Raw genomic sequence first — 14,398 nt, 5'->3', positions numbered from 1 at the left:
TCAGTGCAGCCAACTACAGGTCTTTCCTATGTAAACATTACTATACAGTTGAATTGCAATGTTTGAACATGGTTAAACGAATACCTTTTTAAAACATTTGACATACACCATACTTGTATTTTCTCAAAGTGTGTTTATTGCACTGCTCTGAAGAAGAGGGGGTAGTGCAATGGGCTCGGGTGATGAAAGTCCAAGTTAGAGTCCAGCCTATTTGTATCACAGGTGCATTGTCCAAGGGGACATAGGAAGGGGAGCAATGGCAGTTCAAGATGGACAGGGTGACAGAGTGGGACACAAGGGTGACAATCAGGAGAGTCTTATTTCCTGGCGGGGGTCTTGGCAATAGTCTCTGGCTTCTGCCTGGATCGCAGGGAATGTTTGCAGGGTGGTTCTCCTTCTGCAGGGGGAGATGTGCTGGTGGCCTGTTGGTCCTGTGGCAGGGCTTCCTGTCCACTAGCGGCAGCGGAGGTGGAGGGCTGTTCAGTTGTACTTAAAACATTTTCCGGAGCTTTTCTCTCTCGACGTTGTGCAGGTCCTCTCCAGCAAGCCGATTTGGATGCAACATTGTTGGATTGCTTTTTCCCGAGGCCCTGGTAAAATCCTGGAAGTCTGAGCTCCGGTGCTTTCAGCAAGATGACACTGAAATTCAGGCCGGGTCCTGGTTGAAGGTAGTCTGGCTTGCGAAGTTGGGTCGGTCCACTTATGGCGATTTTTCCCAAAATCGCTCCAAACTTCTGGAGCTTCTTCCTGAAGTTACTCTTGAGGGTTCAGAGTGTCCCAAACACAAATACCAGGGTCTAGAAGCTCTGAGATGGACCTTGGATTTTGGGATCACAGCTCCCACAATGCACATGGCCAAATCCTCAAAAGTCCACTGGACGCACTTCAGGCTGGGGTCTTTTGTGACAGTTGGTGCAGGCAAGCTATGTTAACATGTTGCTTTCAAGAAGTTCACTCCTTAGTCCTTTTTGAAGAAAGGGTAAGGCAAAGTCATTAGGGCTGCTGTTCAGTGTGCAACCAGTGACGTCCTTCAGAGTGCAGTCCTTCGGGTTGCAGACTAGGGTTCCAGCAGGACAGTCCTTCTTCTGGTCGTTTCAGGCAGCAGATCTGAGTTGCTAAGCATCTCCCAGATATTTATTCAAACATCTTGAGGGGAAAGGCAGGGGGGCACCCCTGTCCAATTAGATGCAGGGTGCTACCCAAAAGCATGCCAGCTCCCTCCAAGGTGTGGCATTTTCCTGTCCCACAAAGCACTGCACTTTAAAATCCAAGATGGATGATTTCTTTCCAGCAGAAAAAGACCTGGCTAAACCAACCTACAAGTGTGGCTCATCTCCTTTAACACTCACCATCCAGACCATCTGCAAATTCCATTCCTTGGCCTGCTATCTGTCTGTGGGGTGCAGGTTGAGAGGGTAGGCCTGGTTGGCATTCATCTCTGTCCTGTTCTCTTTGAAGACCAGTTTTATTTACCCGGGCCCACTTCCTTGGCCTGGACTCTGCAGCTGCAGAACTGTTCCCATCAGATAACCTCTAATCAGTGCAGGCCACTTATCACCTCACCAAAGCAGCCTGAGTAATCCTGTTCCGATTGACCAATCAAGAGAGGCCACTAGCAGGCTGGAATTTGGCTTACAGAAAAGAAAGTCCTATAACCTATTTTCTATATTAGTGATGATAAATTCAACAGTAGCAAGTTGTTGGGTTAATCATTACCAATCTTTTGAGTCCTTTTCCTGACACATTTAGGGCCAGATGTCGGAAACTCCCAAATTGCTACTTGCAATTTGCGAGTCCCTGCGACTCGCAAATTGCAAGTCACAATTTGGGATGCAGAAAGGTGTCTCAGACACATTCTGCGAGTCGATATGGGGTCGCAAAGACCCACCTCATTAATATTAATGAGGTGGGTCGCAATTTGCGACCCCATAGCGACTCAGGGCACTCACGGGGATGGAGGCCTGCTGGGAACAGCAGACCTCCATGTCCGTGACTGCTTTTAAATAAAGCAGTTTTTTTTTTCAAAGTGCAACCCGTTTTCCTTAAAGGAAAACGAGCTGCACTTTGAAAAATAAACCAAAACCTTTTGTTTCGGTATTTTTCAGGGCAGGTAGTGGTCCATTGGACCACTGCCTGCTCTGAAAAATTATTATTAGGTCCAGTCACAAAGGGGAAGGGTCCCATGGGGACCCCTTCCCGTTTGCGAGTGGGTTACCATCCACTTCAAGTGGATGGTAACTGCGAGTCCATTTGCGACCGCTTTTGCAGTCGCAAATGGAATTGCATACCACTGCGACTCGCAAATAGGAAGGGAACACCCCTTCCTATTTGCGACTCGGAAATGCATTTTGCGAGTCGGTTCCGACTCGTAAAATGCATTTCTACATACCAGATGGGGTTTAGCGACTCGCAAACAGCGTTTTTCGCCGTTTGCGAGACGCTAAACCTTTCCTACATCTGGCCCTTAGTTCCTTCCTAGCAATATTCTTGCTTATATGAAATATTCTAATTTCAGCCTATGGAGCTAAGTATCTACAAGAGGGAAAAATGAAATGGGCAATTTTTCCCTCACAGGGGTTTATGAAAGATCTCTTAGGCCCTTGCCCTATTATATAGATGGGACTTACAGAAGTCTGTCATTGCCAACTGTAATTGTACTACATTACCATATAACTTTTGATCAGAGTACTATCCCCGGCCTGGTTAGCAGAGCTCAGGGCACAGTCAGGGTAAGTTACCACCAGAATCAGTCAGAGGAAATAGGGGTGAACATGTGGTCCCGCCCGCCATATTTAGATGTATTGTGGCTGAGCGTCTGACAGAGAGCTCTTCCTAGCTGTGAGGTAGGTGGGTTCCTGCCAGCCGTATTAGGATGTTACAGTCCTGCAGGCTGCTTACTGATGGTTTGCTGACGGAGAGAGGACATCCCTGGACCTAGTGGACATCGGACAATGGCAGTGGCCATGGAATACATGTAAGTCACACACAAACATTCTACCCTTGACATATATGTCCCTCTGCATCACACATAACACACCACATGCACACCGTTATTCATTGCCATCCCACCAAAAGACAACATGTACATGCCGCAAACACACATTGATGTACATCCATGACACAACATACACACACTATTGATGTTTCACCCACACACCACACAACCAAAAGAACCACACACTCATCTTTTCAAACACATGCACACACACACAACAATACTCACCTGAATTTTGCATGCAGCTTCCACGCCATATGTAAGTGCCACACATACTGACACAACCACATCACCCACTACATCTCCCTCCCACTCAATCAGCAAATCACATCTCACACACATATAAACGTACTGAGTCACACAAACAACTTGATGCACAACATGACAGGTCTCCTTGCAATGTGCACACATGGACACAGTTGACAAATGTGACTGTACCATCATGGTGGTAGCAGTATTAATTTGCCATTTCATACTGCCACCTTAATGGCAGTTCTGTATGTGTACAATATGTGTTGTGTACCAGCGTGTCCCCATCCGTGTCTGACATACTCGTGTCCACGACATATGCATGTCACAGTAAATAAAAAAAAATGATTGTGACATATATATGTCTGCAGTGGTGCAGTTACCTCCCAACATGCATAGCCAAAGCGGGTCCAGCGACGGGGGGGTCATGTTTTCTCCAAAGTCCAGTGGGAGCAATGATGGAGGGTGTTGTCCAGTCATCTCCAGTCAAAAACAGGGTGGAATCAGGAAAAAAGATGAGTTTTCACCCTTTCCCTTCCTATCCATCAACTCAGAAGTAGAGGTCAGACAGCCACTTTTTGCTTGGCAGTAAGGCAAATCCAAATCTGCCTCGACTTTAAGCGTAGCTGGAGTCCCGCCGTCAGCCACTATTTCCTATGGCACAATCCTGGTGGATGGGAATCCTTGGTGGTGTCGGCAGGACTCGAGCGAGTTATGGGACCACCAACATCCAAATAGGGCGGGCAGACCGCCAAGGCGGCGGAATCTGTTTCAGTCAAAAAAGTGGTGGCGGACCTGTTACTGCCAAGATCGAAATCAGGCCCAAAGTTTATTTTACTTCAACTGGGGGGAGCCTAATCTGCTCCATCCCATGTTGGAGTATAAAGTTAGATAGGAGTGGGTGCAGCAACTAACAGCAGCCTCCACAACGTCGAGACACCAGAAAACTTTGTATTTAGTTAGAGGGGCCTGGGACACCACCCTGGACATCTCCTAATGAGAACACATTTGAGCTTTACAAAAAAGATTGGAGTACGGGCGTAGCCAGAATTCCAAACATGGCGGACTAGGCTTAGAGGATTTCCCAAACCCCACAATCATCCAGGTACATTCTTGGGTTCTAGGGGCCCCCACTTGTATGCAGCTGACATTGCTGCACTCGACAGCAACCCAGGGTCCTTTTGGTCATGGGGTTTGATGCCAGAGCGGCGTCCCGAGCCCAGAGATCGGCATTGGCAGTTAGGCCACATTACTTGGATGTTTCGGCCTGGGAGAGCTCACTTGTGGGCTGTGGCACGTCTCACTCCTCGCTCTCTCTCTGGAGACCAACTGCAAAGGACGCCTGCCCCGACCTGAATACCAGTGCATAAAGTGGGGGGGCTTGTCTCTGGGACTGTCGAGATGCCAGGGCTTTAAACGCTCGCCCCCCCCCAACTTTGGTGGCTGTGGCAGGGGACACAGGGCCTGCCTGGGCTGTGTGGTCTATCTCGCCTACCAACTTTTTTCGTTTCCTTACACCGGCCCCGGGGGACAACTTGCTAATGGAGGACCCCTGCTTTGAAAGCGGGCTGCCCGGATACAAAGCGAGGGGCTCCCCCACAGAATATTCAACCACACTCCCTCGCTTGTGGTGGAGGAAGGGTCCATGCTGAATATCCTGGGGAGCCAGACAACAGTTGCAGCATACTTCAAATCCCCAATCGCCCTCACTGATTAATTGCTTCTGGCTGGCACAGGGGTCAGAGTCCTGAGCTTTCTGATCTGTTATTGTGCACCCTCTGTGCAGCCTGCATTTCTGGCTGGCTTTAAGAACTTTCGCTGTTCATAGCCTTCAATGGCATGGACCCATTTGACTGTTGGGGGCAATATCAGGACATATGAACCCTGGCACTTTTGATATTTCAAAACCTACATGGCAATAATGAGGTAGCACAGGTGTTCTCTGACTTTGTGACTCTTTCAGGCCTCATGGTGAACTGGGCTAAATCCCGTATCTTTCATCTACAACAGGCTTGCAGGCTCCCCCTCCAACTGCAGTTAGATCCCAGGTCAGGCTGCAGGTCAAAATGGCTACATTAAGGTATTTATGAATCAAAGTTTATAATTCTCCCAAAGGGAACCTGGCAATGTGATGTGAGGTCTCTGACCTCATTTAAACTTCTGGTCATCTTTACCCATCTCATTGATTGTTTGTGTGGCCTTAATAAAAATAGTGGTCCTCCCTAATTTTCTTCCTTTCTGCACTAACTTCCCCTGCTCCTTTTTCAAACAACTGGAGGTATTCCTGATTGACTTTCTTTGTCAAGGGCAGGACTACGCCAGGTGGCTCTCACCACACTGAAACTCCCGGCAGAGGAGGGTAGGATTGCACTTCCGGATTTAGAATGATGCTCCCTATCTGCACAGATCCAATGGATAGCTCGCTGGCTTTCCGGGTGCTCTCTTTACGAGACATGGCTTTCAATGACTAACTTTTAGAATGAACTATTACATTACCTTCTGTTTACCTCCACTCACTTGAATTCCCTTGCTACAGGACTACTTTGCACAGCAGTGTACTGTGTAGCTATAATAAACAGACAGACTGCCACAAGGACCCCCTTGCTCCCACCATCCCCCTAGTAGATTTGCTGACCACGACAGGATGTTTCTGATCAGAGCACTTATGACCCTGGCATAGTGTTGGAATTTTTACAACTGGCAAACTATTTGGTAATGCTGAATTGATGTATTTTCTTACACTGGAGGTGGAGTATGATTTCCACCTGGACAAGTTCTCTCATACGAACATATCAAGCAATCCCTCTGCAATCTTTTTTGTATCACCATAAGCTACTGCTGACACATGAAGTTTATCAAACACCCCATGTAGCACGGCCATCGTAGGATGGTTCCACAGATAATTCTTGCAACAGAATAAAAGGTCCAAGGCACCTCTCAGAACTGCTTGGGAGGCAGACTTAGCTATACTACTTCACAACAGTGACTTGAATATAAAATATTAGACTACCCTCATAAAGTATCTATGGGGTCCTGTTTCAAATATATTCAATTCAATATTCTACCTAGGGCCTATCTTATGCCTGCTCAGATCAACAGAATTTTACAAGGATCTGAAGCAGGCTGCCCCCACTGTTAGTGTACTAACAGTGACCTCCTTCATACCCTTTGGGCATGTCCCTTCCCTCTGACCTACTTGTTCTAAATATTGCAAACAATGACCACCATGGCTGGCCTTTCAATAACAAACTCACCTCACAGAGTCCTTCTGGGTCTCCTTCCTTACCCTCCACTTGAGAGGCCTGCAGTCAATTCCAAGACCTAGCCCTGCTCCTCACCAAGCGATCTATCACAATGTATGGGAAATAGTCCTCCACTCTTACAATGGCTACTTGCCCACTTGGGCTTGATTGGTGGTTTAGTGGAGCTGGGTACCTGACTCCCTCTGTGGTTAGAAGTAGACAATCAGGCATCAGTCTCTGTTCAGTATGGAAAATCCCATAACACACTCAATACTGAAGCTCTCTGTACAGAAGGGGCAGATGAGGGGGTCCAAAGAGCCTACCTATAATGCTGAGTACAATGACAGGACTAATGACAAGGAAAACAGTTGTCACCTATGTACTTTACTCCTGTGTGGCACATTTGTTTTCTATAGGTTTGAAAATGTTGCATGCGTCAATTACCTTAATGCTTCTCTACATGGTCCCTTTTTCATGTACAGAATGGACATGAGGGTAAGGCACAAGTAAGAAAGAAATGGTTGGAAAATACTGTTCTCTATTTGCAACCAGTAATTTTGCAATCAGTGTAGAAAATTGCAAACTAACATGTTCTAATAGGTTGATAATCAAATTACCGCTTCCTAGCGGGTTGTAATTCGACCCACCTCATGAATATTAATCATCACAGCCTTCACAGGGATGGTGAAGCCTGCTGGAATCATTCAGGTTCATGGTTGACGGGTAGGTCGGATGGATCACTACTTCCAGGGGCACAAGTATCATTGTTTGGAGGTAGTAGCATCCATGTTATCCTAAGGGACCCATGCCTGAATCTAGGAGGGTCATCACCATTAGAGGGACAGTTACCCATATAAGTTGATAAGTTACAACTGATCTTACTAGTGTAAAGTACTCATGTTCTCTTAGGGAGAACGAGGTTTACTTTAGGTGCTGGCAAATCGGCAAGAGATCCGTAGTGACTGACAAGGCGTGAAATATGTTGAGCATGACTTCTGTAGGGTAGGTAATTGTCCACACGCAGAACTTTTTTCCTTTTCTCACACATTGTGAGCTAAGGGAACATTTTGTAAACATTTCTCCTACGGATACCAGGCCATTATATCTGGTATATTCGTTACTGTTTTTAACCTTGCCATAGATCCCATTTTCTTTCATAGTACAATTTACCAGCTTGGTACCTATAGTCATTTTTAATTACACTTGTTCCAGTCCTCCTCATACCTCATCTTTTTTTCCGGCAATTGCAAATAAAAGATCTCCAGCAAAGAGCCCTCTTGCAGGCACATCAGGCATTGCAGTGCCAGCCTAACGAGGAGCAACGCCCGATGATGAAGCATGTCACCTATTGGTGAGTGAGGGCTCTGGCTCCTAACACACTAATGTGTTCGATGACCAGGTGACCCTCCCACCTAATTGGATTAGTGGTGTCCCATATGATGGAACAGTGTGCTTAAGTATTATAATTGGCCTACTTTAATCAGCAGACCACCATACCTGTGCTTGCTTTTACATATTGTTTTTTTAAATGCAACCCGTTTTTTTAAAGGAAAACAGGATGTGTTTAAAAATAAAATATAAAAAGTGGAAGTTAATTTTTTTATGAGTGGGCCCTGGTCTATTGAACCACTCCCTACTCTTGAAAAATGTCTTGGTCAACATTCACCAAGGGACCCCTTCCTATTTGCGAATGGCTTACGACGTCCTTTGGGGAGGTGGTAAAAGATTGTTTTGCAGCCGGAATTCGGTCGCAACACATTAATACATAGCACTATGATTCAGTATTTGGAAGGGACACCCTAAACATGCCCCTTCCAAATACCCAACCGGTACTGGGTCACCAGCCCAAATTGCAATTTAGTAACTTGTTACGGACTCACAGTTTGAGCTTTGTACATAAGAAAATACATTTTTACAACTAAAGAAATGTTTCGCACATCAGGCCCATATGCTTAATAGTCACCTATTTTTAATTCCTACATTTTAAAATCAAGGGAAGGATGTTTACATTCTCTATAATATTTCAGGGTAGCTAGGAATTTGCTTACAGTGTGACTTTGTGGAAGTTCTTTGCCGGCGAAAGCAGAAACATACAATGCATAGCTTCTCTGTGCTTCCTAATAAATGAACTAATGAACAATTGTATTGTCTTCTGTCTTGTGCAACAAACACAATAATGTGTTAGGAGCCCACTTCCTCCATGAACATCAATTGACTAAATGTGAAAAAGACTCTTGTAATTGAGGACTGAAGGGAAGCTAGAGGTAGCTTGAGAGATTCTGGACACAGGGCTCAGGCTTGAGGCATGTTGGCTTTCAGGCATGCAGGGAAACTTCACATGGCTCAGCGGATATGATATTTAGTTCAAATCAGCAAGTTGTACATCAACTTAATTTATTAGAATTGTGAATTTCAGTAATAGGATTAATGATTGTTCAGATGCTTACTATTATTGTGATATATTTGTGTGCTATATTTTATTCACCTGATTTATAAGAGAAAAGCATACAATACAATGCAATCAATTAAGAAATAACAGAATGTGGGGTTCAGACTAAGGCTTTGCCTAAGGGTTTGTCATAGCACCGCAGAGGCTTGGCTTGACTCCTAGCTTCCCTACTCCAAAGGAGCATCACTAAGAGGTAGGGTGCATAGTTTCTCAGTTTCCTTTTGAGGCTTAGGGAATCCACCAGAGTGACCGCTAAAACATCTAGGTAATGTGACACTTTGCTGAAGAGGTGGTTCAGGGCAGTCTCCATTTCTACAACTAGTAATATATTCATGTTTTTAATAGATGATTGTAAAATAAAGAACGCCTCTGCAGCCACTGACTAATAATTGTTGATTATTGATACGAGGTATGTTTTCTTATTCCCTTAGTACTTAGTCTCTGGGCTTCTGTCCATCTTGGCAGAGAAAAAGGGAACTCGCTGTTTGGTGAGTAGAGTTTATGAGCCTAAATGCTACCAGAGGCAACATACTCTTTCTGCCCTCTTCTGTTGCTCCTATGTACTGTAGACCTCTTGGACAAGACTGCTCCCATGCATTGAATATAGTCAGTCAAGAATCTGTATATTTAATATTGACATAACCCAGTTATTTACGTTCAGCATAAGTAATGCCTAGTAGCTCAAGCTTCAGCGTAGAGTGGTGCTTGCATATGTATGATGCTATGTAATAAATCAGGTATGATGTATCTACTGGTTTAAGCTGTGGAACTTGAGTAGCTAATACTGCACCAGGTTAAAACCAAACCAAGATATTTCAGTAATTCAGAATGTCACATGACTGCCTCATGCAATGTGGACCCGTAGAATGAGCAGCAACGTATCTCCAGGAGGGGTGTTTGGGGAGTTACACCCCCCCTAAAAATGTATTCTGTAGTAAGTAGTTGGGGACAGGTGCTTCCAGACAGGTATGGTGAGGTGTTGTCAGTTGCATTTCATCTGGGAGCTTTACATGCCTACCAAGAGAAAAACACACAAACTCTCCCTTGTCTTAGAAATGTTGATTTGTTTGAAAACCACTGTGTTTCCGGCACACCCATGAGGCCCCTACATAAGATACCGTCATATGACTGTCATATACTTGCTAACGGGCCTGTAAAACACGGAAAGCTGGAATGCTTAGATGTATCAACAAAAGTTTAAACCATGCATTTGCACCAATAAAGTCACTTTTTTTTATGTCTATTTACAGGTAATGAGAAATAGAAAAATATATTTTTGATGTACTAAGCCTTGTCAGTTTATGTTCACCTGGCAATGCTAGTATCTAAATCTAAAATATAATGGTTCAAAGCATTTCTTAAAGTACTTTGCATGGCAGTAGTTTTCACTAACATAAGGAAACATTTTTCCCTGAATGAGAAATAAAAAAAAAAATTGTGAGGAAGGCAAAAGAATTATTACTTGGACTCTATATTAGGTTGGGTCATCATGTCACCCATTTTGTCATCCCTCTGGTGTGTACAAAGTGCAGTATCCAGCCCAAGTGCAGCTGTTAACGCACAGTAAAAAAAGATATCAGATAGAGCGCCACAATGATATTTTCTAGGTGTATAAAAAAAAGTGAGTAAAAAAAATGCAAATGGTTTTTCTGTCAGTGTTTTTCCAAGGTCTCGAAAGGGTGTCTGATTTAGGATTGTTAGGCACCGGTTTCTAAAATAAATACTTCTGGTGGAGATCTGTGATGCACAAACTACTTTTGAGGTGCCTCTCAACCAACATTGCCAGCCAAAATTTGGTGACTGATGAGATCCCTGACTTATGACTTGAAGCATCCTTGTGTAATGTTAAGTTAATGTTTTTCTCCATGAGTTACAGATAAAGTGGCACATCGACATTTTCAGATGACTGGATAGCTTAAGCTCATGATCTCCACAGCACCTACAGCCCTGAACTCAAATAAAAATTCTCTAGAGAATGAAGAACACAGTTGTTTTGTTCTCAATTTGGATTCTTTGTTATCACACGAGGAGGCAGCCCTGATCGTCTGGCCCATAACCAAAACCTGAAGGTCCTGGGCTATAGATACGTACCAGACTGTCTCACAAGTACTTCACAACCATGAGGAAGAGTAACTAGCACAGTTGAGCCAGAGGGACCAGCATGGGAGATCTCCCAGGGATCTGAGGAGATGCACTGGTGAAATTTGTGATCCTGTTGTGTAAACTAAATCTCTGGATTGCTCTACAAGGTTTGCTGTCCCATCCACAGGTGACACGAATGAACTTAGTTCAATGCATCAACCCTGGATGGTAAAGACAGGTTTTTGTAGCCCTATCAGAATCCACCCAATACATAGTTGAAGTGGGGTCAGTGCTTTTAAGTTAGAAATAATCTCAGAGACACCATGGTGATGAGTAGAAAACCTTTTTCGTCCTCTTCATTCATACACGGACATCTGCTAAGAAAAAGTCACTAACTAAAAAGTGAGTTTATTTCAACAGTGGCCCCTGTAGCTCAACACATCTAAAATAACCACACAAAATATGATTAAAACAAAACAAATGCATGCTGTGGACAACGAGAATAAAATGAAAATTTCAAACATGGCTAAAATGAACACTTTGAATTGTACTTCTATGCGCTGCGCTAGGAGAGCATGGAAAGTAGAATAATTTGTATCTAGATTTTTTGAGGGAGGATGAGCACATTGCATACCTTATTTACAGCACAAACACTGTAATTATCAGAAGTCAAGGAGTCTGTGCTCCCAACAAAGTGTAAACACACTTTCATCATCAGCATCGACTCCTCCCGGGCTCAGACTCAATATCAGCTTTCAGTAGAGAGTGTGATATGGTGGCAGCATCTCTGGCAGGCAGGACCATCTTCTGGACTGGCAGTATCTTGCTCGTAATAATCTAGGCACAGGACCTCCTCTGACAGGGAGTCAAGTGGCAGTCCTCATATACTGTACCACATGTAAGATGGAATTTTCAGTGTCACCTTTGGAATGTTTGATGTAACAAATAAGCATCAAAATGCTAATTTAAGAGCCATTTCTTTATACGTATAAGGTGAAAACATGACAATTCAGACAGTTTTGACTATTGTTCTTTGTTTGACCTTTACATTGAGATAACAAGGCACTTGTTTCAGACTGATGTCGAATCAGGTATTTTTTTTATGTCTATATCTAACTGACTTGACACTTTCACAGTTCTTGGAAAGCTAAGGACAGACAACATCTGCATCAAAGGCAGACATGTTAATGATTTTTTTTAAACACACAAAGCAGAGTCAAGGCCTATTTAAAAATGGAGTTGCAGGGGCGTGGCCAAGGCGTCAAGATGGCGGACGCACTTTCATAGTGCTCCGGACCCCTCCGTCATCCGCCCTGAATCCGCCCAGAATTCTCCTCCCCTGGACGTCTCCCTCCCGTCGAGGGGACACCAAGACCTCCTGCCTCGAGACAGGAGAAAAAAGCGAGGCCCGAGCCCGATCCAGAGGCTCAGGCAGACTCACGGAGTCGCGGCCGCGAGGAGCGACCGGAAACATCGGAGGCCTCGGACGGGGGCGAGACCCACCGGGACAGACCTGGGGAGAGGGGCCGAGGCCTCCTACCTGCTCTCCTGCGTCCCCCCATCTCCCCAACGCAGAGGACGAGGCCCAGAGTCGGCCCGCGCGGCGGGGCAGAGAGCGTCCCGGGCCGCGAGCGCAAGAGGGCCCGAGCGGACCTGAGGGTTTGCGACCTGCGGCCGGCCACGAAGAAAAGCCGAGAGCACCGGAGGCGCGAAAGCCCCGGAAAAAAGCAGAACCCGCTGCAGCAGATCCTGGGGGGGGGGGCGTATCCCTCGTCTTCTCTCCTGCATCCCCCCTCCCTGGCCGGAAAGCCGAGGCCCAGGGCCGGGACGTGGAGATCGGCCCAGATCGCGGCGGTGGATCGGAGGGAAGAGTTCCATCACTGAGACGACCACAAACAGAGGTATTGGGCCGGGGGGGGCTCCATTGTGACTGAAACCCGGGGAGGAGCACTGACACTCTGACGGAAAAGCCCCCTCTTTTCTGAATAAACAATCCTTCGCCCCCTCACTGCTTCTGCCATCATCAGGCCCTCATCTCCCTCTCCCCCCGGAAAGAAGAGGGGAAGAAAACGCACAACACCGGGGTTGCCCCTCGGGCTCTTGTATCTACAGCTCATGTACTACAATCTGAGGCCACGAGGAAGAAGGGACACAGAGCCAACCACCAGTCATAAAAGATCGATCAATCTCCCACTGCGTGTGAAACCAGGGAGATCGAAGTAAAAAACAGCCATAACTAGATATACAGAGGCAACAAGAACTTAAACAAGGGCGGTTTCTGATCCTGGCCAAAAACTTAACAAAACCATGGGCAAAGATAAAACATCAAGACAATCGACAACCCAGACAAAGATAGAACAATATGCCACAAACACAACAGGGCCCCGAACAGAGGCCCATACCCCGGGCGAAAGAGACAACCAAGCACCAACCTCCAGAGACCTAGAAACAATCCTTCAGGCCATCCACACGTCCCAGGCCGCAGTGGAGGCCAGAGTCGGGGAGGTCAGGGAAGAAGTGACTCTAGTGCGCCAAGACCTACGCAATGCCACAGCCCGCATCACAGAGGCAGAGACCAGAATATCCACGGTGGAGGACGAGGTAAAGACCCTTAAAACACAAGTGTCTGCACTCATATCTCGAACGGCAGAGCTGCACCGAAGGGCAGAAGACGCTGAAAACAGATCAAGGCGGAACAACCTCAGACTGGTTGGGCTCCCAGAAGACACAGCCACAGCGTCTCTTACCGAGTATCTGGAGGAATGGTTTCGCTCCTGGATTCCGAAGGACCGTCTTACCCCATGGTTCGCTATTGAGCGGGCACACAGAGCCCTTCAGATGAGACCTCCACCAGGATCCCCGCCAAGACCGGTAATTCTCCGCCTCTTCAATTTTAAAGACAGAGACATGATCCTACAGGAAGCACGCACCAGAAGAGATATCCTCTGCAATGGAGATAAAATCCTCCTCTTCCCTGATTACACACGAGATGTACAACAAAAGAGACGCTCCTTTCCAGAAGTCAAGCAAAAACTGAGAACAATGAACATCCAATACCGACTACTATTCCCTGAGGGTAGTCTATGGCAACAGAACACACTTCTTCGAACAGCCAACCGCAGCATGGACATGGCTAACAGAAGAGCTGCCACTCAGACAGACTGGAGAGCAAACTGATTGGGCACTGAACGGAAACAAACTCAACCATCGGCCAAAACGTACAATCACTAAGGGACACCGCACGAGGTCGAGAAGACGCAGAGGGGGACGGAGTTCCCGCTCGCACTCCCCGTCGATGGCGGCGGCTCCCACGCCTACTAGCCCGAGAGGCCAAAGATCACCACAGACAGCTAATGGAAAAGAAGATGGAAGAGACTCGAA

The 14,398-nt window shown here is 46.0% G+C and overlaps 1 protein-coding gene across 1 annotated transcript in view; it reads left to right on the top strand.

The window, feature by feature from the left end:
- Nucleotides 1–14,398, top strand: part of LOC138294248 (membrane-spanning 4-domains subfamily A member 4A-like) — a 79,832-nt gene that overhangs the window by 39,253 nt on the left and 26,181 nt on the right. Inside the window, exon 4 of the mRNA XM_069233368.1 lies at nt 9,367–9,423. Within this exon, the coding sequence (XP_069089469.1) occupies nt 9,367–9,423 (57 nt within the window). The remainder of the gene's footprint in view (nt 1–9,366; nt 9,424–14,398) is intronic.

The sequence above is a fragment of the Pleurodeles waltl genome, chromosome 4_2, assembly GCF_031143425.1.
Source record: "Pleurodeles waltl isolate 20211129_DDA chromosome 4_2, aPleWal1.hap1.20221129, whole genome shotgun sequence".
In the NCBI taxonomy this organism is placed as follows: domain Eukaryota; kingdom Metazoa; phylum Chordata; class Amphibia; order Caudata; family Salamandridae; genus Pleurodeles; species Pleurodeles waltl.
Note: the sequence above shows the minus strand (reverse complement) of the source record. Positions and strands in the feature narration are given on the sequence as shown.